General features: G+C 42.7%; 1 protein-coding gene across 1 annotated transcript in view; it reads right to left on the bottom strand.

Annotated features, from left to right (window-relative positions):
• Positions 1–3,400: 3,400 nt before the first annotated feature.
• AASS (aminoadipate-semialdehyde synthase) overlaps positions 3,401–26,783 on the bottom strand; it is a 49,678-nt gene continuing 26,295 nt past the window's right edge. Inside the window, exons 17-24 of the mRNA XM_014601060.3 lie at positions 25,182–25,290; positions 23,012–23,152; positions 19,764–19,931; positions 18,997–19,092; positions 16,109–16,224; positions 13,114–13,202; positions 9,200–9,376; positions 3,401–6,390 (exon numbers count right to left, since the gene is read on the bottom strand). Of these exons, the coding sequence (XP_014456546.1) occupies positions 6,272–6,390; positions 9,200–9,376; positions 13,114–13,202; positions 16,109–16,224; positions 18,997–19,092; positions 19,764–19,931; positions 23,012–23,152; positions 25,182–25,290 (1,015 nt within the window). The 3' untranslated portion in view covers positions 3,401–6,271. The remainder of the gene's footprint in view (positions 6,391–9,199; positions 9,377–13,113; positions 13,203–16,108; positions 16,225–18,996; positions 19,093–19,763; positions 19,932–23,011; positions 23,153–25,181; positions 25,291–26,783) is intronic.

The raw sequence follows: 26,783 nt of genomic DNA, 5'->3' as shown, positions 1-26,783 counted from the left end.
TTTCAGTGGCGAGCCAGTCAACCACCCTGTAACTGTGCCATATAACTCTCCTATTCATTTCAGTGTGTTGCACTCTGGATCCTGGGTTACAGAAGAAGCATTTGGCTCTCCTTTTATTCCAGTGGAGATGTTTAGCCTGTAGTAAGGTGCTTCCCTCTGCTTAGAATACTACTTCCTGCTGGCAGCATAATGCATGCATGTCTCAGTAGGACATCTGATGCAAGCCAATAGATAGCTATCTGCATGGATGGGAGAATCAAGCAAAGCACTTGACCATGACATGGGCAACCTGAGTGCTAGGTGCCCCCATCAGCCTTAAGGGGCTTGAACTCATCTTCCTTATGTTCAGTGTCCTTAGCCCCCTAAGTTAGGACTACCTTTTGTGCTCCTCTTTTTGAAGCTGGCACACTGGATAACCAAGAGGGAAAAAAACCATGGGGGGAGGCCACCTTGAAGGAAGGAGTCTTAATTTGTAGCTCAGAGTGACTGCCACTGCCCTGGAAAAGAGGGGAACTTAGGTCTGCCACCCCCACTCCCACAACCTATGCCTTCTACTCAGTGTTTCTTTAATGAACCATACAACTGGGTGTATGTGTAGAGTCATGGTACATGGATTGTATTTCAGAACACAGGCAGGTTCTGGCCTACCTCAATGCAAGTGGGAGGGGACTGGCTTACAGTGCACAGCGGGATCTGAAAACAATCCTTAGTAGCACCTATCCTTAGTGTTCCTATGCCACCCTGCTGGGTAGGCTGGATGTGGTGAGGTGTAATAGGGGATTTCAGGAGAGATTGGAGACTAAAAAGAATAAGTTGGTCCCCCTAAGGCAAGGTAAGCTAAAGCAGCAGAGACTGGGCAGTGCTGAGAGGTGTCTATGTGTGGAATTTCTTTTTCTCTGAAAGGGAAGTCACAGGTTTTTGAGGTTTGCTGCCTCAGAAGATAGCACCCCCTCCCCCCACTTCCCCTTTGGGCAGCACTGGCACACCCTGCTCCCTGTTAGGAAGTCTGGGTCATGTCTTTCACATGGCTTCTCCTGCATAAAATAGTACTGTAATAAGGACAGCCCCTAAAGTAGGGATTGGCAGTGTTTTGGGGCAGTGCCAAAAGCACTCCAACCTCAACTTGTAAGATGTTGGTGGGCCAAGGGCAGACAGCGGGGGAACTGCAAGGGGCCCATTCTTTGTTGGGGCAGTGCAGCCCTAGCCTTTTCCCCACAACCCACCCAGGAGTGCACTTGCACCCACAGCCAGCAACAAGTCAGGCTGAGGCTCTGCAGACCTCTGTGCAACTGCTTGCAGCCTCCGTGTCACCTTCTGCAAGCAGCCTGGGCTCCATGGCTGGCTCATTGCTGGGCCAGCTGTGGCAGGCAGCTGGGAGGCTGCAAGCCACTGCACCAAAGTCTGCAGAGCCCCAGCCTGGCTCATTGCTGACAGCAGGTGGACACATGCCTTGGGGTGGATGGCAGGCATGCTGCAAGGGACCCACCCCTTGGGGTAGAGCAGCCCCAGTCCCTTCTTTGCTGTCTGCCCAACAAGCACCTTATTGTAACTTCCCACTCTTCCCTCCGACACTGATTGGCCAAGAGCACTACCTTTTCTGCAGCCCTACCCCTTGGTGAGGGGCAGGGCCACATGAAGAGCAGCCCTCTCTGCCAATCAATGGCAAAGGGCTTACCCCCTTTCACTTGCTTGGCAAGCTGAGGCCAGGCCAAAACAGGGAACTAGCGTTTTATTGTTAGTAAGCTTTTTTTCAGTGGTTACATGTGAAATCATGGGGAACACCAGCTTTCATTATTTCCATCCTAGTCACAGGCAGTAGTCACATTCCTTTTACCCAGACTAGGCAAATCAAGTTTTCAATCTCTTTTAACCACAGGCTATGACCCTGCTAGCAAGCCCAGTTCCAGCTTGTCTTTCTAAAACATGGATAACTAGACTCCAGAGGGCTCACCAGTGCTTTATACTGGTGTATATCAATACTTCTCTGTACACCTTGCTTGATGCATTCTAGGGTCACGTTTGCCTTTTTCATGGCTACATTACATTCATGGGTCATAGCTAGACACTTAGGACTTTCTCCTCTTCTGTTGTTTCCAAGTGACAAGCCCCAGGTTACAGCAAAAAAATTCTTATTAGCATGCACGACTGCCTGTTGTACTATTTTCATCCATTTCTATTCAGTCCTTGACATCATCAAATTATTCCTGTATAACACTCCAGTCCTCTTTCATATTGATTCTACCTCCCAATTTCTGTCATAATCAAGTTGCATTAGTTATTCCTACCTTTTAATGCCACTGTCACTAATGAAAATATACAATAAGATTAGTTCCTAAAACTGACCCTTGAAAATCTCCAGTAGTAACCTCCCTTCTTTCAGTACACCCCCTATTGTTTCTCCATTAAACAATTCCTTACCTACCTTATACTTCTATTAATCCCCAATCTTCCCTAGTTTAATTATTTCCCTACCTGGCACCACATAAAATGCTTTACCAAGTAGATCAGACCTATTGTACTTCCCTTGTTTTAAAAAACAGTTATCTTTCCAAGCAAAAAATATCAGGTTAATATAACATGTTTATCTTTAAGCATTAATATATAAAGTAGTCATTGGGTCAGGAAGGGAAAAAAGTGACAGTATCTCTAGAAGCTGGTTGTTAGCACACTGCACAGGAAAAGCCAGGTTTCAAGGTATGTTATAACATAAAATCTGTATTATACAAATAGCTGCAACAAAAGAGACATAGGCTCAACCTTGAATATCCTACAGACCAGTGGAGAAGCAAGTCTCCTGGAAGATGGGAAGATCTAGTTTCAACTCCCTGCTCTTAATGAGACAAAGAAAGGATCTGAAACTAGTCTCTCTCACTCCATTGCTTAATTAGATACAAGGGTGGGGACACCTCACTATCATTGCTTTTTGAAGGTAGGGTTAAGGTATGCTCTGAACTCATCTATTTGATAAGGGCCCAGAGGCTAAATTGTTGGAAGAACGTCTAGCTTGTGAATCCCATTGGAGTTTAGGTATGAGCTAGGTGTCTAGCTCTTAGGTGGTTGTGTTTCTGTGCATACATTACAGTGACACCTTAAGTGCTAAGGGCCTTAGGTGCCCAAAGGGACAGGAGCAGGGTTCTATGAATGCCAGTTACCAGATTCCTAAAGGGAAATTAGACATCTAGGTTCTCCTTGTAAATCTAACCCTAAATATAAACTCAAATATTTATTGAGTATGCAAAATGTTACAACAGAAGCAGCTGGCCTCTAATAAGCTCCAAAGTGGAAATACTCATCTTGTACACCAAAATAATGTAAACCTCAGAAAATGTGTAGAAGAAAATAAATCATTTCCATTCCCCTGCATTTAAAACACATTAACATAGAAATAAGACACACAACATACATTTTTTGCAGGTTTATTTTTTCAAGCTGCTGTTGCAGGATGCAATTTTCAGTGCTTTCTTTAAAAGGAAGCCTTTAGTCTTCCTGAAGAAAACATAAGTGGTATATTTGCTTTTAAAAAACTTCAGTGTAGCAAACAAAAGCAACATTTTTTTTACATATAGATTTCAAAAAGTGCAGAGGTATTTATAAGAAGAAAAAATTGAAGCCATTCCTTCTCTCCTGTTCATAAGTTAGATTATCACTAAATTCAGTTCCATTCTATTAGTGCATTATCTTTCAGCCTTGGGGGTGCTATTGGGAGTAAGAAGGCAGAGGAACCAGCCGCTTTCCAGAACTGATGGACAACAGTAGGGGAGGAAAGGGCAGCGTTTGGACAGCTGCACAGGCTGACACTGGTCCCCTGGCTAAGTACAGACAGTCAAAAAGCCTGAGGCTGAATCAATTCAATCTTCGCAGGTTAGTCTACACCAGGGGTGGCACAAAATGCAGCCCAGGGGCCGGATGCAGCCCGCCAGGCCATTCTATCCAGCCTGCAGGGTCCCTAAAAAATTTAGTAAATTAATATTTAGCTGCCCTGGGCTGCCCATCATGTGACCCTCGATGGCTTGCCAAAACTCAGTAAGTGGCCCTCTGCCCAAAATAATTGCCCACCCTTGGTATAAACTGTAGATTGAACAAATAAGCATGTGAACAGACACTCATTTAGTTTTGATTCCAGAAATGCAGCCACATGCCTGCAATGGCATAGGTCTGATCCCAGGGGGTGCTAGAGCATGCCTCCCTGCTTGGCTGAAGCAGGCAGCTTGGACCAACCCACCCAGAGAGGGAGGTTTGCAGGAAAGGTGCAACATATCCTGGGATGCTGGGGGACTGAGAGTTGATTTGAATCTGGAGGGGATCTGGGACAGAAGTTGAATAAATTATTTATCAATTAAGTCTGATACATCCCTCCAGGTTTACCTTAAAACAGTTTTGGCCATTTTGAAAGCAGTTATGTGCACTGAACTTCTGTTGTGTTACAGATTTGAACTGGTTTTCAATTACTTACTTGGTTTATGTGTAATTTCTGTCCCTCGCTCCTGAGGCCAGTGGGAGAACTACCTGACTAATGTCCTGGATGGATATTTTCAAAAGGTTTTAAGTGATGGGACAATGAGAGGAAAGAGAAGATAAATCTAAGACCAGAATAACAAATCAGTATGTCCTGGATTTAAACCTCTAGGCCTGCAGTATCTTGAGGTCCTTATACCACACTGCCTGTATATTTTTAAACTTTCAGGCCCACTGAAGTGGAAAAAGTAATCTATAGTAAACACACTCAGGAGCTTTTCCAAGTGATATTTCTGGCAGCTTTATATTTACATCCCAAATGCTCTCGCTAACCCCAAACGTAGAACTAAATGCCACTGAGCTCTAAAAATAAAAAGCAAAATATACTTGCTAGTATTTCAACATATCAGAACAGCCTTCCATTCTGCAAGTGGAAACACTGTTTTTGGTTGGTTTGTTTGGGTTTTTTGTTTGTTTGGGTTGTTTGTTTGTTTGTTTGTTTGTTTGGGAGGGGTTAAAAACCTTTCCCAACTAACTGTTACACTGATTTCAGGTCCAGAGAGACACATTTGGCAGATACAAAAACATTTTCAACTTAAAATAAAGGCATTTCAAAATTACACAGGAATTGATTTACAAGCGCACTAATACATCTAAAGCTATTACATAATTTCTCACATACAACATATGCACCTCCACCAAAATCAGCCCCTAACACTGGAGTGCATGTATTAAGCAGGGAAGCCAATTTTTCTGTGTAGGAGAGAAGACCTCTGCTTCTCAAGAGTGCAGCAGCTGTGGTATTAGTGTTCAGGCAGTTGAAGGAGTAAATTGACTTAATGGCTTACTGTTCTCCACTCCATAAGTATTAATGATGTCTCTCCTTTTTAATGGTCTTGATGTTCCACTAATCAAGCTAAACTTTCTTAGGGAAATTTTGCTGTCTGTCAGCTGCTCCTGATCTCTCTCCTCCTATTTCACAGCCTAAGCAGGAACAGGAGGGTAAATCAGATGAAAATTACATGTCCCTGTTCATACAGCCATAACTCTGGAGCTGTTTTTTAATTCATTCTCCCTTTCAAAAACATGGTGTGTATTATAGTTTAGGGTATGTTATATGCAGGAAAATATGGTGCATCTATCATACTGCCTTGAAACGTACAAAAATATTGTTGCCTATTTTCTTTACATCAACATTCTCTTTTAATAAGATGTATATTTAAATATATGGAGGTTTGCATCTGGTTATTACTTTGATACACAAATATAAATGATTTAGATGAGGAGAATGATTAAGCATAATAAATTACTTACTGGAACTCCTTAACTAGACTTTTTCTTGTCTTATGAATAGGCTTATAAGACAATACACACTATGTTTTCCTTTCAATTGAGGTCTGTCCTTTTGGTAACAAAACTCCCGTGTTCTAAGCATATGCTTTATGTTAAAACACAAAACCCTCCTCAGGTATTTAATTAATTAGCAAAGTGCTTAATGGCAATACAATGTTAGTAAGTATCATACTGCATAATAGTTCCTTGTTATGTATGTTGATGTCAAATGATTTTTGGCAGTTTATGATGCGTGTTGTTTTTAAAAAAAAACCATTAACTAGCCCTAATAGGCAAAAAGCAAAAAATGATACAATTTACGCATCTAACTACTTAGAAAGTGCTCAACAGAATCAGATAGGTAGTTTTATAAATGGCATCATTTGTGTCTTGGACTGTAGGCACAACCATTAATGGGCCCATAACTGAAGGCCAAATTGAATCCTTTACAAAAATAAAATCAAGGTCAATCTGTTATATTCAGTTATTGTCTGATAACGCTTTGGGTTCTATATACAATGCCTTCTGATCTAATACGCTCAAGTACTGGTCCATAGATGTTCTTCGTTAATGGAATTACCATGCCCTTGGCATCAATTTCACCTGAAATATAAATAAAGAAAATATTACAGAGAAATGTACAAGTATCAAGCTCAGCTGACTAATTAGTACTGATACTCTGCAGAGGTGGAAGAAAAGTCAAGACCGACAGAAATAGGAACTTGTCATATGTACCTTCATAAACATTTTGAATGGATTCAACAAAAATACGTAGAAGTCTTTTAAAACAAAAGTGAAAAGGCAGATGATTAGATTTCTGCTTAGCCAGTAAAGCAGAGACCCAAAATATCCACAGGTCTAAACGACTTACCAATGAGTCATTTTTTCATTAAATATGGCTACTGGAAGAGAGAATGTGCTTATCTACATATAAGGCTAATTGGTTAATATTATTCCAAATGTGAATTTTAATTGATTCTGATGGTGGGTAGTAGAGCATCTAACTAATTGAAATACTGCAAGGTAGAATCTCTTTCTGAATGCAGCAGTAGGAGTTAATTTAGCATGTCAAAGACCTCTCAGAACAGTGGTACCCAACCTTTTCAGCCCACAGGCCAAGATGAGTGGTCCCAGGTCCATCCATGGGTCAGATCCCATCTGTGGGGCCCAACACAGCTTCATGAGGCCAGGCCACTTCATTGAACTTGTGTCAGGCCCTGGCTCAATCCAGCCATGTGGGAGTGGGGTCTGATTCTTCTGTGCAGGGACTGACCCAGCCAGAACTGATCTAGCCCTGTAGGGCTTGGAAATTGGGCAGCAGGGGAGCAGTGGCAATTAAGTCCTACCACCCCTGCCCCACCTAGCCCAGCAAATTTCTGGATCCATGGGAAGACCCATGGGCCAGATTACATGGCTCTGTAGGCCAGATCTAGCCCATGGGTCAGGGTTTGAGCACCCCGTGCTAGCAAAATAATCAGCAATCTTTAAGAATAGTTAGAATTTGACAAGTGAGCTGAAAGCTCAGCATGCAGGATGGAAGACAGATACAAAAGTCAACCAAAAACAAACTGTATAGCTAGAATTCTGTTTTAGTTGTGCAACTAGAGATAATGGAATAGGGAAAACATGAATGTGTAATGAAAATGGTGACCCCTGTTGAAGCAAGAAATAGTCTGCTTTATCCAAGCAGAATTCAAGGATTCCCTTAAAAAATGAACTCTCAGTACTGAAGACAATGGTAGATATTTAGAACTTCTGCTTGATGCAAACAACCCCTCTCACAGAATAGATCTATTGTAGCCTTACAATCAACTTCCCAAAGTGAGAAAGCAGACTAAGTTCAAACACAAGACTCTTAAGCAGGGATCGGTGTTCAGACAGAGAACTATTATGGAATAGTTATGGAACTTTAAATTCACATTTGAGCTTATTTTACAGTAGCTTCCAAGCATAGACAAGCTGTAAGAAGTCTCTGTTCTCCAGCTCTAGTTACTTTTTCACTTCCCTTTCCTAAGGATTTGCAGAAGACATAAGTGAAATTTTTAGCATCCTTACAAACTATCCATAACAGATTGGCAACCCCAGTTCACTCCTGCCAATATGTTAACCCTAAATCCCTATCATCCAATTTTATTTCTAAATACTAATTAATACTCCAGAAGACATTTCTGGGGGACAAATCTAAACTTTCCACAAAATACTCTCCTAGACTAAATTCTGAATACATAAAACTGAAGTAAGTAATAAAGCCTGTGGCCTCTTTAAATCAATCACTGGAATTTCTCTTGGTTTACAGAATTAGACAACAGAATATAGGAGTAGGAGAGGGCTAAAATGACATAGAAGTTCACTTGTAATCCACAATTTATAGATTTTAACAGTGCTTGGAGACCCCTGTACAGAAGATTCTCTATAGGTAATAATCATTCACAACTAGAGGTGCGCCAATATGCCAATAGAGATTTTGGGGGCTGATATGGATAGCCAATATTTCAGGAGGCATATTAGCTGATACCGATCTGATACAGCTGTCTCCAGGTAGTGAGTCTGGTGTAGTGGAAGGAAAGGAAGGAGGGAAGGGGCATGGGCGGACAGATCAACTCCCCCATGGTGAGGGACAGGGCAGAGGCAGGTGCTGCCCGGTGGGGCGGAGGGGGGGGCGGTGGTGGTGTGGTACATGGGGTAGGGGCGGCTCCGGCCATTGCTTGCACCCCAGTAGGGTGGGGGGGACGTGTGCCCCGGATCTGCAGCGTGGGCTGCAGCTGCACATGGAGCCAGAGCTGGTGCTGCACAGGGCTTTTTTGCTGGGGGTGGGCTCAGAGCGGTCTCCAGTGGTGCTGGGAGGAGGCTGCAGCCACCCCAGATTTTACTGCAGCTCCACTCCCAGCCCAGCGCCACCACAGCTTTTCCCTGTGCTTGGGTGGAGGTGGGGCCTCCTGCCCCCTCCCTCCCTCCCTCCCTCCCTCCCAGCGGGGGTGTTGATCTTCCCCCCTCACACCTCTTCCCTCCCTCCCCCTTCCAACTTACCAGCTAAAGGCAGCTCTCCACACCACCGGCTCTGCGCTGTGCTGCACTACAGCTGCGCGCAGTACAGGCATTTATCAGCCAAATTATTGGCCCCATAGGGCCAATATCCAATATAGACAATTTTCTTCATATTGGTACTAATCTGATATCGGACCGATGTATTGGTGCACCTCTTCACAACTGCCACTAAAATTACTGTAGCAAAGCTTAGATGTAAAAAAAAAATTCAGTATGACAAAATGCAAAATGCTTCTATTATAGACTTTTCTAAAGGGTGTTTTTACAAAACAGCATGTATACTTCCTAGAAAAATGGTTTACCTGTCATTACTTAAACAATAATTGGATATATATAATTTAATTCAAACAGAAATGAAGGTACTTACCATTCAGAACCATTTTAGCAGCAATAGCAGTGGGATACCCCACAGTTTTAGCCATTGCAGAATATCCTTTGTCATCACCATATACCACCAGGTCAATTAATTTGTCTTCAAAATGTCCAGATGGATGCCTAAGACCTATTTCATTTCTCATAACAATCATATCTCGCTCTCCAGCACCTAAAAGCAGCAAGACAGACCAGCATTACTAATTTTATTTGTATTATTGCAATATTGACATCAGGATCTTAGTGTATTAGGCATACATAAAATATCAATTCTGCTCCTACCTCCTGACAAGCAGCTCACAGTGCAAGTGCAGGAATGTTCTGCTTTATTCTCTTATTTCTGACTAATCACAACCACCCCAGCAGATGGCTAATTGTCTAGTCCTGAACACTTCAAATAGAGAATAAACCAAGTTAAAATAAAATTAATTCTGTAGTATGGAAGTGTTGAGCAGAATTATTGTTTCACTTACTCTGGTTCACTTCACTGGAGACATTCTGTCATTAAAGAAGTAAAAGTACAATCACAACAAGTCAGACCCTTTATAACATGAAAATACCATCCTAAAAAATAGTATAAATGGTGAAGTTACACAAGACGCATTGATGTTTGACCTGGATAGATAAACCTACAATGCGGGACCCGGAGAGGAGTAAAAATAAAACTAAATCATGTCTTAATACCCTTTAAACTACCTAAGTTCTTTCTAATTATAGGGCTTTTCTTGGAGATATACCTTTCAATGACAGAATTACTAATTCTTCTACCTTAATTCTACAATGTATAAAGGACTATTAATGGTCATTAGGAGAGAAAATAACACTACTGAGTGATCTCAAGTTGATCCAATTTAAACTAAATGGAAGAATAAATAAGAGCAAGGCTGGAACTAAGGGGCACTTTTACATGTGCTCCAGAGGTGGGGGGGCAGCGTTTTAATTAGAGTAGCTCTTAAAGCCACCCTAATTAAAGCACCACCGCATAACCTATATCAATGTCTCTGCTCTTAAAAATGGCAGTGGGGGTGCTTGAACTAAAGCTTGTTCAATGAGCTTTAGCTCAAGTGCCCCGCCCCCATTTTTAAATGCGGGGATGCTGATACACAAGATGCAGAAGGCTGCAGGGGCGCAGCAATTACCACACTCCAGCAGATTCAATTAATCTAGTCTCCGCTTGTGGATAGGTGTCCAAAAATTTTGCTTTCAAAGGGCAACTTTATTTAACAGAAAAAAGTGCTAGTCAATGAAATCAACCAAACTGAGGAGCTCAGGAACCTGAATACGGAGGTGGCCTGGAATCTCTTAAGTGAATGGTGCTAAGCTGCAGACACAGGTGATAGTGGTCTCTAGAGCTTAGCAGGGACAAAATGAAAACAATGTCTCAAGGAATCCTCTGGACCAGAGTGAAGAGACAGTCATATTTTGCACGTGTACAGTGATTTATGTGAAACAGGCTCAGTGCTTGAGTGGAGGCAGGAATAGACAGCTACTGCTTGCTACCCCCCTCATTTAACCTGAATTCTGCCTTAGTGAAGGTGAGATGTTAGTCTTTGGGAAAAGAACATGAACACTAGGCCTGTGCGAAGCAGCTAGTATTCGCTTCGGCCGATTCAGGGGACAGGGATTCAATTTCATGATTCGAAGCACTGTCCTGAATTGATTCAGCCAAATCTGATTTGGAGATTTATCTGCTGCCAAATCTCTAAATCAGCCAGACCCATCCCCCCAGCCCACCAATGGCTGCTCCAGCCACCCCAGCTCCCGGCACTTGGAAAAAAAAAAGCCCCAACTCACTGGGTGCTGCCAAGCAGGAGGGCGATCCCTGCTGCCCCCCGCACTGCCCCACGCTTCACAAGCCCCGACCCCCACCCCGCTTCCCCAGCCCCCACCATAGCTGCCCTGCTGGCCACAGCTCTGGCTCTTTAAGAAAAAAAATGAGAAAAACCCCAGCCTCACCATTCCTGCCTGGTGGGCAGCGATCCCCACTGCCCCCCGCCATGTGGGGAGCTCTGCACGAGCCCCCCCGAGGCCGCTGTAGGAGCAGCGAGTCCTAGCGCTTTTCTCAATTTTTCTTCTTCCTTAAAGGGCCAGAGCCACACTGGGCGGGGCAGCCATGGCGGGGCTGGGGCAGTGCAGGGGGGTGTCAGGGGACTTATGAAAACCCACCACGTGGCATGGGGCAGTGGGGGTCAGCAGGGATCATCCCCTGCCCAGCAGCACCTGGTGAGCATCAGGGGTTTTCTTTAAAGGGCCAGGAGCTGGGGCAGGCGGGGCAGCCATGGGGGGGGCTGAGGGAGCAGGCAGGGGATGGGAGCTGGCAGGGTTCCCCCCATGGTCCCCTCCACCCTCCTGCAGCCCCCCCTCACACACCCACTACTTACCGGCTCAGAGTCTGGCTGCAGCTCCCTGCTGCAGCCACCAGGGACTGTCTGAATCAGGGAAGCTCTCTGAATCTTTTATGAAGATTCAGAGAGCTTTGAATTGATTCAGACCTTTTAATTGGTCCCGATTTGATTCTGATTTGGAGATTCGGTCACCAAATCAGGCCAAATCTCCTCCAAATCAAATCACCGCCCAAAGCTTCGCACAGCCCCAATGAACACTGAAGGATATAAAGTGTCTGGTAGATCTGTGAGGACAGTGTTAGCACGCATGATGGAAGACTCCTCCAAGACAGTGGGGTTAAGGCTGCATTGCAAGAGTGCTACATAAGCTAGCTCTGTTATTTCATTATTTACGCTATTTAAGTGTTCTCCACATCTGGAAAGGCACAAGACTCCACCAGATCACTCCAACTCTGCATCAACAAAGTTCTGGGGCACCTAATTACCTGTCCAAAATTTTCCAAAATAACGCGGGGCAACATCTCCTCCTTCCTCTTCGCATGAAATCCTTCAAAACCTGTATTTTCTTGTTGGGCTGCAGTAGGCTATGAAATATTTGTACAAATGCAGCAGAAGAGAAATAGCCATACAACCGTATACAGCCTGCAGGAAAACGAGTCTCAAACCCATCTGCCTAGTGACAGCTCCACAGTACATCTCCACAGCTGCCTGCAGTACCGTTACATGATGATTTGGGTTCCTTTTGAGGAGGGATGTGAACTCAGAGTAGTTGTCACTGCTGCTTAGGCAACATTATTTTATGATAGACAGGTAGCAACATACAACCTGCAGGATGGATTCAGCCTGGAAAGCTTTGCCTCTGCTCCCTGTGCTGGGACCTGGCATCTGGAAGCTGCATCTGCATTACTGTCACTTCTCTCTGCCCCTCCCTCCAGCTACACCACGGGCTTAGCTTCTACCTGGTTGGAAACTGAGCCAGGGCTGGGCAGCTTCCATCTGTAACTACACTGCAGCCAAGCAGTGGAGAGGCACTGTGGACCAATCTTCTCTCCATAACTTCCTTGAATTTGGTGGCACCACAGTTGAAAAAAAAAAAAATCACTGTTGTACTGCCTTGCCTTAGCTTACCAGGGAACTTCTTATTCAGCTCCACATGCCTCTGTTCCCAGAAGACACAAGGGTGGGCAATGTGGACCATCTTCCAGCTACCAGCTCAGCTCCCCACCAGCTGGAAGCTGTGCTTGTGCCTCAGCCAGGGAGCCGGTGGGGAGGGGAGGAAGCAGAGCTGGGAAAAGCAGCAGCATCTGGCTCCAGTGTGAGTGCAGACAAACCCCCTTCCCCCCCCCCTTGCTGACATGCCACCAAAGCCCCCTGACCCACACCAGACTGGGGCTGGGGTGTTCAGGTCCATGACTTATCAGGGTTGCCGGCCCATGCTTTATGGCTTTAAGGTGTTTGCCAGTACCTGCTTTACTTTTTCCTCTTTTCCTACCAAAAGAAGAAATAAAAGAAAAAGCAGAAAGATGCCATTCAAACCTGAAATAACACAGTATTTTTCACATACCAAAGGGCAACTTCCTCTCCATGTGCTTTGCAAGTGCCCCTACAATGGAGTCAGCTATAGGAACTGGCTCATCTCCAAGTAATCCTAACCTGGTGGGAGGAAGAGAGAAAAGAATGAATACTGCTTTCCTTTGAAAATTACATCTTCTATTACCACAGCCTCAGAGATCAGGCCCTTTGTACACCTTTTTTCAGGAAGAGCAATAGGGCATCCAGTGGAATGGTGATCATATGCTCAAAAGCTCAAAAGGAGGAATAAAAAAAGCAATTAAAAATTAAAATTTCATACGTTATTTAAAAAACAATCTGCTTTAAATTAAATCTGAATTTCTGACAATCTGGTTTAAAGCTTAAACTTCTTATAGCCTATTAAAAATAATATGCTGCATCAATGAAACCTTCTGAAATTTTAAAGAGATAGCCTGCTGGGGGTTTTTAATTATATATAGAGACAGGAGAAATGTTTTCATCCTTTGAGATCAACTCAAATGTACAGATGAAAATGTCATATGCTGTACTAAGCGTCTATATTATTATAGTATTTACAGTGGCAGAAATGGCGCTATTTACATTTTTCCAAATTTAAGTACATTTACTTTATGTTGTACAGAAAGGCTCTCGTTTCATTTCAGTGCAGCTGTGTAGTGTAGAGGATAATTTTCTTCTAGTTTATTCAAAGTTAAGAAACTGATAGGGAGTTTCATAAACAGAACAGCTTGCTTTCCTTTTTCAATCTATGAACAAAAAATGAAATAGGAGAGGATTACTAAATGTAAAAACTTGAAGGAGATGGGCAGATTTTTAAAGGCATCAGGCCTTCAGAGATGCAAATATATCTTTGTGAAATCTTTAAAAGCATCTAGCATTTAAATCTTATTGAAACCTAACCAAGGAGGTACTTCTTAAAATTCCAGCTAACATCTATTTACATTTTTAGGGGCCTAAATGAATTGGAAAACTGGTCTAGAGTGATCAGAAACTGTCAATTTACTAATTGCAATAAATACTTCTATTGTTTAATATAGCAGTTAGACTAAAATTAACCCTATATTTTGGTAAGAAAAAGAAGTGTATTTATCTAGCACATTTAAAGGATTTTTTTATTATTTAACGATAAAAACTATTTTAAAGTGTTATAAAAACCACTTTAATTCAATTGGAATTTCATTCAAGTACAGTTTGACACAAACTAGAAGTAAAATACTTAATCGTCATCCAGCATATAATAACATGCATTATTCAGCATTCTCTAACACAGAGGTGTTAAACTCTTCTGGCCCTGTGGGCCAAATGGGTGTTGCGGGGCTAGCCCCACAGAGCCCTTCCACACTGCCCTTGCCAGATCCTGCACTTGCAGTGCTTACTCCAGCCCATCCATGACCAGGCCTGCAGAACTGGTCCAGGCTGCAGCCCACATGCAGCATCCACATAGTGCCACCACAGGCAGCATGGGTCACAGTGTAAGCACTGCATGTGACATGTCCTGGAGCAGCCTCCATGTGACATGCCCAGGTAGCTGTATGAAGTGCAAGCTTTGAGCCAGCCAGAGCAGGCACTGTCCAATGCATGGCCTGGGCCCTGATGCCACATTCTGTGTGTGGGTCCACTGGGCCCAGGGGCAGCACCAGGGGCTGGATAATAGGGCTCCATGGGTCATATCTTTGACACCCCTGCTCTAGCATAATAAATGTGTAAAAATTAAGAATCTGAATATATACTGATTTCTATTACTGTTTAATTCAGTATGTCTGTAGACACAGGGCACGTCTACACAAGACACTTTACACAAGATCAGAGCAAATTACTGTGCAGCAGGCATCACCGCCTACATGCGCAGACACTTGCTGTCCAGTAATTTGCTCTAACTGTGCATACATTTGTTACCTCTAAATACAAGTAGCAAATTTACTTGTGATTACTTACTGCGCCACAGGTCACGTGTAGACGGCTCCAGACAACAGGGGACGAGAGATTGCTCCCTGCCCCCAGGAGCTACCTGCTGCTAGGGCACAGAAGCCTGGGTGGGGACAATGTCCCTGTGCCCCAACACCAGGGCGCTCACACCTCCCACTCCCTAATCATGATCACGGACCAAAGGCTGGGGAGACTGTTCCCAGATGCAGCTCCCCATCACAATCCTGGAGCAGGGGCTGGGAACAGACTGGGAGCCTAAAGCTCCCCCTGGCTGCTGCAGAGGGCCAGTGCAGGGCCGGAAGCAGACTGCTGCCCCGAGCAGCAAGATCTGCTCCTGCATCCCTGAACACGTAGACACCTGCCCGGGGTGGGTTTAACTCTAGAGTAATTTACTGTAGCGTACGCCCACCCCAGAGCAAATGCATGTGTACATGTACCCACAAAATATCCAACTGGTTATAATATTTTGAGGGTAAAAAGTATACTTTCATGTATAGCTCTGTGAAGACTGTGCAGTACTTCCGCAAATGTTCCAAAAACAGAAAGTAGAGCATAAAGTTTTACTGTCTGAAAAAACATTTTTTTCAAGGTTCTTTTTATTTTACTTTCTCACTGACAGAACAGTACATTTGAAAAACAGCATCTGGAACCTGAAATGTCTTCTCCATTGGATCATAACAATGCTAACAGGACCCAAAATAACAACTTTGCCTCTGCTCTTCATGGCATATTGTTCTGCTCTTATGGCAGACTGAGCTGAACTCCGAAGAATCCACTGCTCCCCAATATTTTGGATACCTAAAGACTCAAACCTCTCAATAATTCTCCAGTATGTTAACAGTGACAGCTCAGGCTAGCTGAAGTCTCTCTTTATGCAACACTTCCACATGTGAAATATTTGGCAAAGCCTGCTGTTAATCTGAATAATCGAAACATATATTTATAGTAATAGAGCCAGCAAGTAATTTTTAAAGCTCCAAATAGTTACATTTAGCAAATATCCCCATTCCCATTCTGTGCCTTTTTTTTCTGGATGTTTTAAATGTTTTGTTTAAAAAACAAACATTGCTGGAATCTCCTACCATTCCACTGCCTCCAGCTGACTGTTGTCCTTTCCCAGCTTATTGTAGACGGCTTCTTTAAGACTGCTGGATTTGACAGATGGTTTAAGTCCAAGAAGCTGGCACATCAACCCTTTCTAGGTACAAAAGAAGTTCAAACAGCAAATTACTACCCTAAAGACCTGCCCTCATTCTCTGAAGATTAAATCTTGAGCAGCTAGTTATTCTACGGGTGCAGGTCACTGAGGACTGGCTAATGTCCAGGGTTTGAGAGAGAAGAGGATTGTCTGTGCTCAGAGGGAAGCAGGGCTAGACCAGAACTCTTAATTGCAGCAAGTGTAAACTGGTCTCCTCCCTGATTGGTGCACTTGCACAAATGTGCACATGCATGCCCATGCACACACGTGAGTATGCATGCGTGCGCGCACGCACGCACACACACACACACACACACACACTTGCATTTTTTTCATCAGTACCCTCCTTCCTGGCCTTTTGACCTGCCGCCTGCTTCAGCAACAAAAAAAATCTACCCAAATGCCACTAGGGAAGGACACATCAAATCCAAAAGTGCTTTATGGTGATTGGTGGCCAGCGGCAAACAGCAAGTGAATGAGAAGCCTAAGGCCCTCAAGGCTGGTGTGAAAGTTGGATTTAGAATGGTTAAGATCTCATTTTGAAGAAAGGTGATCCATTGGTGAGATTAATATGCCACAGGCTGAGAGAAGGTCATTTGAAGACAGGTAGAGCTACGTACCAGGTGCCTAAGGGCTAATTACACTAACAGTTCTAATTTTAGACTCATTGTCTCATAAGAATATTTACCAAAAATGTCTCAGTAATTGTTATACATAGGCTGATGGGCTTTTGTGCTGTTAAATGATAGACTGCTGGTTTCACCCTCTTCCAGAAGCATAACAGTGGAAGTTATAAAGAAAAATACACGAAGTGACGTCTGGCTGTTATAAAGTCAGTTAAAAAACCAATGCCTCAGGAGACTGTACAAAAGAAATGCCCCACCTGCCCGTCCCAGTTCCCTGCCTGCCTGCAGCCCCATCCCATCTGTCCGAGGAAACTAAGTCCTGCTGCCACACCACCCCTGCCCTACCACACACCTGGGGACAGTGGGACCACCCTCACAAGCCATAGCCCAGGCTACCCTCTGCACCTGGACCAGGTGGGGTGACGGATCTGCTGTGGGCTGGACAGAATCCCTTGGCAGGCCAGATCCAGCCCTGCAAGCCATATTTTGCCCACCCCTGAGCTACATCATATGCCCTGAGAGCAGGAAATCTGGCTTTTAGGCCCATCTCAGTCAGAAGGGTTTGAACCTGAATCTCCTGCTTCTCAGCAAAGAGTTCTAGCTATTAGGTTACAGGTTAGGTATTAGCCTATGTCAGTCTCTTGAAGTTGATCCCTTGCACCTTGCATTTAATGATCAATGACCAAAATGGATATACGGCACAGGAAGTTTTTGTATCACTGCAGACTGGGGCCAAGACTATAAGCCAGTTCCCCTCCCATCCAGGGCAGCATCCAACAAACTGAGCTACATGCCCGCTTGCTTATTCTTTTCCTCCTGGCTCCATGTCTCCCCACTCTCAGCTGCCCTATCTCTACCTGACCCTTCCCACATAGCATCATTTGCAGACATCCTTGAATGAACAAAATCAGGCATGCTGTGGACCAGTACTGTGGAACAGGGTGGATAAAAATCAACTTTTTTTATTTTACCATATTTTTTCTTTGTTTTTTGTTAAGATGCTTTTAAAAAAAGAAAACCTATATAAAGATAGTTTTAATTTAAGATACATTAGAGCTCAAAGATGATATCATGGAGTAGGGACTATAATATCTAATGATATACTATTTGAGACAATATATTCATGTAACCTTTTTGGAACAGTTTTATAAATAGCTCACAATAGGCAACGGTCTATATTAGGGGCCTAATCTTATAGGGTTCCCAGACCCTCCTCTATAGATTAGTAAAAATTAAAGAAAACCACTCTACCCAATGGGACTCAGTGCTCAATCTAGACAATCCTATTAAGCATCTCTGTAATGCTTAGTTTCATTTCTCAAATTGTGGATTTGTCTCTCCAGTGATAACATCCTTATAAAAAGCAGTATATGGAAATAAAAGACAACAAACCTGACTACCTGCCCACAGCCCTATTAACTCTCTGCAAATTTGCATACACAGATTCAAGCCCTTACCTCTCTCTAAAAGTGCAAAGTTTCAAGAAATTAAATGAACAGAGGATTGTTAGGGGGTGGAGTAGATCTGAGCAAGGGGGAGGAGTCTGGAGATGAATGTAAGGAGAGAGGAACAGTAAAAACAAAAGAAAAACATTTTGAGCAGACTATTCCAGAAGTCCTGAGGGATAAGTTTCTGAGTATAGAAACTTATCTCCATTGATTTGAGATCTAGTGAGGGAATGATATGGTAAAAGAGAAAACCTGTCATGGCAGCAGGCTTGCAAGGCCATAAAAGAGACCCCGTTTGGGAATATTTTAATGAAGGTTATATCAAACAACAATAATGCACTTTTTGTAGAAAAAAGTGATTAAATCGAGGCCTCCTGACCAGTGACTTAAATCACGACTTAAATTGATTTGATTTAAATCAAATCCACCCTGCTGTGGAATCATCAGCAGTTACGTCAACAATGGAACTATGCTGATTTATACCACTGGAGTATCTGCCCCTGGATGGCATTTGTCAAAGCAAATCGGTAGAAAATTTATGGGAGAAAAGATACCGGTCATTAAGATGAGCCTCCTTGCTGATAGAAAGCATGGGAGAGTAAACTGCAACACAGGATTCTCAGTGTGGTTTAGACCCCACACCTGATAACAAAAAAAAACAAAGGAAAACATACAACTAAATAAAATCCTATACTCACCCAGGTTATAGATGGTGCAGTTGCACTCACCAAAGGATAAGGATCTGAGTTTACTAATCCCAATTTTACAAAGCCTCCCATAGCTTTAGAATATCCCTAAAATAAGCAAATGTGTGGTTAAAAATACTTGTCACTTGACATTGAGGGTGGACAGTTTTAGGCTTCCCAGTAGATTAATAAAGAGAAAAAGAGCCCTGGTTAATGTAGCTCACATGGGAAATCTGCCATAGTCACATATGCCACAGGGGGCAAGAGCCTCACTAAATGCCTCCTACAGAAACTTCAATTTTATAAAAACACTTTTTGCATTGAAAAAAAATGTTATTTGAATTTTTTTTTATTTTTAAAATCAGATGTTTATATACAATTCTATTAACCTGGCACTTATTCTATTTTTAAAAAGCTATAAACCACCCCTGACAGTTTCTTAAAACATTTTCCTAGCCTTGCTGGTATCTAATTCACGCAAATTCACCAACTGACTGAAAATGGGAAATAGAGAAACTTTTCCTTGTTTCTTGGTTATAGGCAATTTTTGTCATAGCCACAAAAGTAAAGCAAACATGAAAGTAGATATATTGTTACATTTTGAATTGTAATTTCAACAACCATAGCTACTGTTTGTAAAAACATCAGATATGGAAAAATGGCAAATTGACTTAAGTGTTTCTTTGATTTGCACTACTTAAAAACTGTCCAAATTGTATATGTTCTTAGTTTTTTTCCTCCTCTTTTTTTTTTTAAGCACATACTTCCAAACATCTTACCTTGTATCTTAAGGTGCCTCTCAATAAAGTGTGAGCTGACTGAATACCATATGGTTCAGCATATTTTGTACTGTCCCTGTTGGGAAAACCTTCCAAATTTAATCCTGGGAAAAAGTCCATGGGAATAACAGAATCCAGCAAAGCTCCTCCAGCTGGAATATTAATCACCTAAAGGTTGTGAAAAAAACAATATCAATCTAAATGCACTATAATTTAGGTTGTTTATTCAAAGAATAAACAAGAAGAACGTTTTTCCTTGGAATGCCCACTGTACTTTAGGACCATAATTTATTTTATGCTTAGTAACAAGGAGTCAGATTCCGATTTAATTTATATCACTGTAATTCTGGAACCACTGCACTAATTTGTACCAGTACAAGTAAAACGAGAATCTGGCTACATGCAGGTTTGCATCTTACTTTTTTTTTTTTTTTTTTGGTTTCTGGATGTAAAGCCAGGATGGGAAGCAGATTTTTTTTTTGGAGATTATAATAATCAAGTGCCACTACATGAGTATAAAATTACCTCCCACAAACAACTTCAATCACTACTAAAAAGCAAGCAAATATAAAGAATGTATTGCTGGGAAGGAATGAGAGAAAAAAGATGACTAGCTCTATTATCTCTGCTGTCTAAAACCTTGAACTTGGCTTTCTTCAAGCACCTGATGCACAGATTTGCTAACCAGCATCAATAAAAATTCCTTTTGTGGCTTCTGAGCAAGAGAACAATATTTCCTTCTAAAAGGCAACGTGTAGCAGTGAAGTCTGTAGCAATGCCACAGGGTTTTATTGTGTGTTGTCTTAGATACCTGAGTGGAAGAAGCCCACACAAAACAGGCAAAGAGAACTATGGAACTAAGGGCAGGGGGTAGGAATCACTGCATCTACTAAAAAGCCCACAAAGGACCTCATAACAAATCCTTGACATCCATGCTATAATTTTTACTAGCTCTGGATGACCCAGCCCAAAATTAAACAAAAGGTACTATATATCCACTAAGGGAAAATTTCAGATGAAATTTGTACTGATTTCTTTTTTCACAAAAAGATTCAATTCACACTCCCAAATCTCTCATGATTTTTCAGGGTCACTAGAACATGAAAGCTTCAACGTGTCACAGAACAGCCTATTTTGAAAGATTTCCACACAGGTTTTCAGTTCCAAGGAAAATTGTCCAAATTCTAGTGTGGTTAGACAAAACTGCACCGCTAGACTTTGAAAGTCAAACCATGGAGCAGTTTATAAAGGCAAGCAAGGATGGTTTAATAGATCAAGCACAGGACAAGACACCAAAAACTCAGTAACCTTGGCTCTGACACTGACTTGTTATGTGGCCTTCAGCAAGTTGCAATCTCTGTGCCTTTGTTCCTTGCACCTGTAAAATGGCCATAGCAAAACACCATTTATATTTCTACTAGGGCTGTGCGAAATGGCTATGTTTCGTTTTGGTTTCAGATTCATCTGTTTCGAAGGACAGTGATTTGTTTTGGTGTTTCAGATCACTGTCCTGTTTTGTTTCAGCCTAATCTGTTTCAGAGATTCAGCTTCAACGAATCTGTTTCCAACGGGCTGCAAGCTTCACATAGCCCTACTGCCCAGCCAGGCAGGGGTGCAGGGCCCCAACAGGGAGCAAGATGAGGCTGTGGGTGGTTCGTCTGGTGAAGGGGGAGGGTCACTGCCCTCTGTGCAAGCAAGGAGACCCCCCTGTGCAGATCTCTGATCCCTGTCACGCTGGGTCACAGGGCACAGAAGCAGTGCAGAGCAGTGAGCAAGCCTGCTAATCCCTGCCGCATGACTCTGCTCCATGGGGAGCAGAGATCCACACCAGGCATCTCCCTCACCGCCGTTGCCTGGCCCATGCTGCCCCAGATCTCTGCTCCTTGCAGAGCAAGGTCATGCAGCAGGAACTAGCACTGCCCTGCCGTGCTACCTGGCTCCTCAGGGAGCAGAGATCCATGCCAGGAGTCTCCTCGCTGCCACTGTCCACCCCACACTGCCCCAGATCTCTGCTCCCTGCAGAGCCAGGTCATGTGGCAGGGACCAGCACTGCCCTGCTGCATGACCTGGCTCTGCAGGGAGCAGAGATCTGCACCGGGGGTCTCCTCACCACTGCTGCCTGTCCCGTGCAGCCCTGCGTCACCAGGGAAGCATGGGGCATGCAGTGGCGTCAAGAAGGCCCCTGGCGCAGATCTCAGATTCCTGTGGAGCCGAATTGCACAGCAGGGAAGCAGTGTACCGATGTTTCCCTGCAAGCCTGGCTGCGAAATCTTCCAAAACATTTTGGATGCCTCGTTTCGTTTTAGAGATGTTTCAGAGCCTTCCGTTTCGATTTGAATTTAGTTTTTCAGACGCCAAAATGGCCCAAAACACCTCCAAAATGAAACAGCTGCCAAAATTTTGCACAGCCCTAATTTCTACACATGTTCATACAGAATTTTACCACTGACTATACCACCAGCAGAACAGGGTTCAGATTATATCCTATGAGGTGCTGACAGCTCTACAACAGCATCATACAGGAACTGCTATTTATTTTTACTATTGGCACTACAGTAGCAACTACAGTGCCCCCCAAACATGATCAGGAATGGGCTAGATACGGTAAAAAATACAGTCAGAGACAGTTCTCAACCAAGGAGTTTGTAGCTAAATAGACAAGAGAAATATTAGGAGTCAAGAGACATTGCCATCTCTGTTCTGCAGACAAGAACCAGGCACAAATAGATAAGTGACACAAAAAACATGCGGCAAGGATGGGAATGAACCAGTCTTCAACTCCGTCCAAATCCATGTCAGCAAACTGCGACCTGTAGGCCAGATCTGGCTCACAGACACTAGGCTTTGGCTGCAGGTTCCCTCTTCATGCTGCTATGGGCAGAAGCAGCATCTGCAGGCCAGTCCTAGTACCTACCCACCCCTCTCTGATCCGAGCTGAGTCACTCTGGTTCAGCAACCTGAAAAAGTTGCTGACCACTGCTCTAAGTGACAAATATTAGCTTGTAGCCACAAGCTACAAAGCACACTAGCATGGCAAAAGGCATGGCACTGCCTTATACTAGCCACAAGGCATAGCAGTTCACAGTCTGAAGTTCAAACACAAAGATAACAAGTGATACAGTGATAACTACTTAAAATTGGAAGAAGGACTTAAAAATAATGCAACATCTCACAGATTCCAATTCCTTCTTTCGTTCAAGACTTCTCTTCCCCCTCATATTTAAACAGAATTCCCAGAGTTACTTTACCTCTCCATTTTTTAAATATACAGCAGGTTGAACTGTATTCAACAAGACACCCTGTGGACTCCAGCTGAATTTGTATCTCAGAGGGTTGTCAGAATATTCAGGAGCTGGCAGGCCACCACAGAAAGAAGTGTAGGAGACAACCTATAAATAAGTGTAACTGATTAGTGGAGTTCCATTGGTCTGGGGCAAAAAAAAGACAGCAACAACAAAAAAAAAACACTTTAAGATGCACAACAACAAGAAGTCAGCTGCCAGAAAGAATCACCACTGAGCTGCTCCATGATGCTCAATATTGTCTGTACATTAAATCTCTTTTGCCAATATTTCCAGGAAGGTGTGAATGAGATAGAAAACATTTAAGATTATTTTATGCAAAATAGCATTCATGATTTCGACATGTTCAAAAAGCAACATGGGATTTATTCACTGGACAGTCACTTCTGGGACTTTGGAAAAGATCTTCAGCCAGTATACTGTAAGATGTGACAGCTCCCCACTGACTTCACTTGCTTGAAGTGTCAGTCTTTGGCAGTTAGGGATTCAATTCCTCAGCTCTCATCAAGGTGGAATCCTTAATTGCTTGTTTTCCACTGAGAGAATATCATCCATGTTGTAATGCTGCCAAATATTTCCCAGTGTTTTGGGACATCAGTCAGCTTTGCTGAGGAAACAGTTTTCCAGTTAAGCCTGATGTCAGTACAGCCTTGTTTAAGCTTGCCTAGTCTGCCACTTTGTGGTGCCTGACACTAGCCTACCATTTCCAGAAACCTACTTAAGGAAAAAGCAAACTCAAACACAGAAAAGACAATCCAATCAGCAACAAGGCAAATTCATTTCAGATGGAGCATAAATAGAACAGCAGCCACCAGCAGCTATTCAACACACCTAGTTATGGGACTTATTGGCTTAGCAACAAAACTGTCTGGAGACCACTACTCTTGGCACTTCCACAGCAGTCTCAGCCAATAAACCAATAACTGAGCATGGCAACTATGCACCACCTATACTCTATTACTTCCCACAGAAATGGTGAGGCAGAATGGCAGGGCTGTGTGGGAGAATATGGACTGTCCTTCCCTGGTGACAGTTTTGCACGTTTCACAAGTACGTATGTAAGTACGTACACAAACACACACACACACACACACACACAGCGGCCAATGGAGTTTTGCTAATTTATCAGAGCTGACCCATGAAAACTAGAATTCTATTATAAAAGGATATCTTCATGTGAGCTGAGCCTAATGTCTAATGCCTCAGAAACCAGGCAGACAAATAAGGATCCCCATTCTGTTGTAACCCTGGACATGATGCTGGAAACAACAGATGCTGGAAACAACAAGAAGAATAGGCTCTTTGCATTTAAAATGGACCAACAGACTGCAAAAAGGATTTCTAGAAGGGACAACCAGAAAGTTTTGGAGATTTTAAAGAGATCAAAGGTAAGGAATTTGTTGATGTGCCTATTGGGCCAGGAGCTAATGATGGATTATGAAGAATATTTACAGTTTATGTTTAGCAAATCTTAGGCTACTCCAGCAAGACTTCTGCAATAGCAACAAAATGTTTTCTAAGTCAATGATGGCTCTTGTGCTTTAGTCCCTTTGAGAGCATTGAAGCATCTCAACCACTAAAAACAAAATTGACATTTTTGCCCCTTTGGTAACTGTTACCTAAGAAATGTTTCCTTCCAGCAGCAGGTGCTCCATACACTTCCATTCCCCACTTGCAGTGGGAAAGAGCATGTTGCTTTTCAAAAGATTAGCTGTTCCATTGTAAAAGCTTATGCCATGTGGTTGTACACTATGCTGCTAGGAAGTGCAATCACTTCAGAATTCTCCAATTCATGCAGGCTAAATGCAACTTCTTTGCTAGCATTCTTACAACCAGTTCATCCACGTTTTAAAATATAACTTCAAAGATTTTCTAAAAACTAGGGAAGTAACCCCATGTAACTCCATTGCATAGGTATATCCCAAGGTGAGTATCACTGCATTTTGTACTGGCATTTAGCATCATCAGGCAATCCAAGCTGTGGACATTAGCAGCTGACTCATCCAAAAAAGCCAGTCACCAATGACAGCAGCAAGTACTAGTTCATACTGAAGGGACCACAGTTTTATAAGAACAATTTTGGCAAAAGTGTGCCCATGTATCATGTCACCCTTACCGTAGCGCCTACTTCTTTTGCCTTATCAATACATTCCATTGCCAACATATGATCAAGGCCAGGATCCAAACCCATTTCACTGATAACTGTAATACCAGCAGCTTCTACGCTGAAATAATAAAAGTACAATATTGTCAGAAGATTCCATAACGCAGGACTTTTGTTCCTGAAGCCTGAGTTGTACCATGACAGTCCAATAGCATCCGTTACTAGCTAGGGACAAAATATAAATATTAGGACCAATTCTGTGCTGTGTTTGCAGTCTGTGGAAAATAGAGGAGCAAGTTATCATTGTATAGCCCACTCTGATCTGCTAAGGGGGCTACTGGGTCTGCTATAATTTATGGCAGACTCTACAGCCCAAAACCAATTATTCTGTGCATAACAGACAAGTCCTCTGTGCTGGTAGTTATGTGGAAGGCCAACAGAGGGCTGCTTACAGTAGATCTACACAGCTCCTGTGCAAATGGAATTCTTCCCCAACCCCTTATGTTAGCTTGTTTATTCTTTTAATGACCCCTACATGTATTAGGTATGGAGTGGGAATCTTCCCCATGGAGCAGGTGTGAAGAGAAAGATTATTTTAAAATTCTGTTTCACATGGTCTCAAATGAAAATTAAATCAAATCCTTTTGACATAAGTGGTGTCTTGTCTTTTCCCCTCTGGTGAAGTTTCTTTCTGCCTACAAAAGCTGCAACATATTAGGCAAGATTTACATTATAGACATCCATCAGCTATGCAGGTTAGAGTTCTGTTGCGGTACAATTTGTGACTAACAGCTGTGCAGGCAAAAAGTTCCTGGCATAAACATATATATACCAGCAAAATTTGCTTTATTCATGAGGAATAGTTTTATTATGCCAATGAAGAAATACAGCATTGCTGGTATACCTAAATTTACAGTAACATTACTTTACCAGTAGAATATATTGGTAAAATCCGCATTATATAGACACAAATAGCCTCTGTATTAGTTGATTAACTAAGTAGTAAGGGATATTTATAGGGCCTTAAGTATTTCTTTTAATTCACCCAACCAAAGCCTCTGATCCATAAATGCGTCTGATCTTCAACCCCAACTCCTGAACATGCCCCTCAATATCAGCCTCAAATTCCTTGCAAATTATTACAATGGCTTACATTACACTTGCATTTTAGGAATGTTATGATGGCTTTTAAGAATTTTTAACATGTTCTTTGGATATGGATGCTATAAATTCATGAGAAAGAGAAACAAGTAGCTTATCTACCTGATAGACTTCTTTAGGTTACTTTACAGTGCTCTGGAAGAGCAGTGCACTAATGACAGGAAGACATTCTCATCTCAGTCACCTAAAATAACTCTACTGATTTAACAGCAGACCATTTGAGTTGAGTAGCTGGCTGAAGGGCTGTATCCCAAGCATTGTTTTTGTCCAAATGTAATCGGTGATAGAGAAGATGCAGTGGAATAACATGAAGTGACTTGGCAGGTTCCAGTGATTATAACATTAGCTTGACAAGCTTTGAGACCTGCATTCAATTTCCTGATTTGTCAGTCTACCTCTGTGAGTTTGGGCAAGTCAATTACTGTGTACTTCATACAGTGTCAGCTGCCATCA

The sequence above is a fragment of the Alligator mississippiensis genome, chromosome 4, assembly GCF_030867095.1.
Source record: "Alligator mississippiensis isolate rAllMis1 chromosome 4, rAllMis1, whole genome shotgun sequence".
Classification (NCBI taxonomy): domain Eukaryota; kingdom Metazoa; phylum Chordata; order Crocodylia; family Alligatoridae; genus Alligator; species Alligator mississippiensis.
Note: the sequence above shows the minus strand (reverse complement) of the source record. Positions and strands in the feature narration are given on the sequence as shown.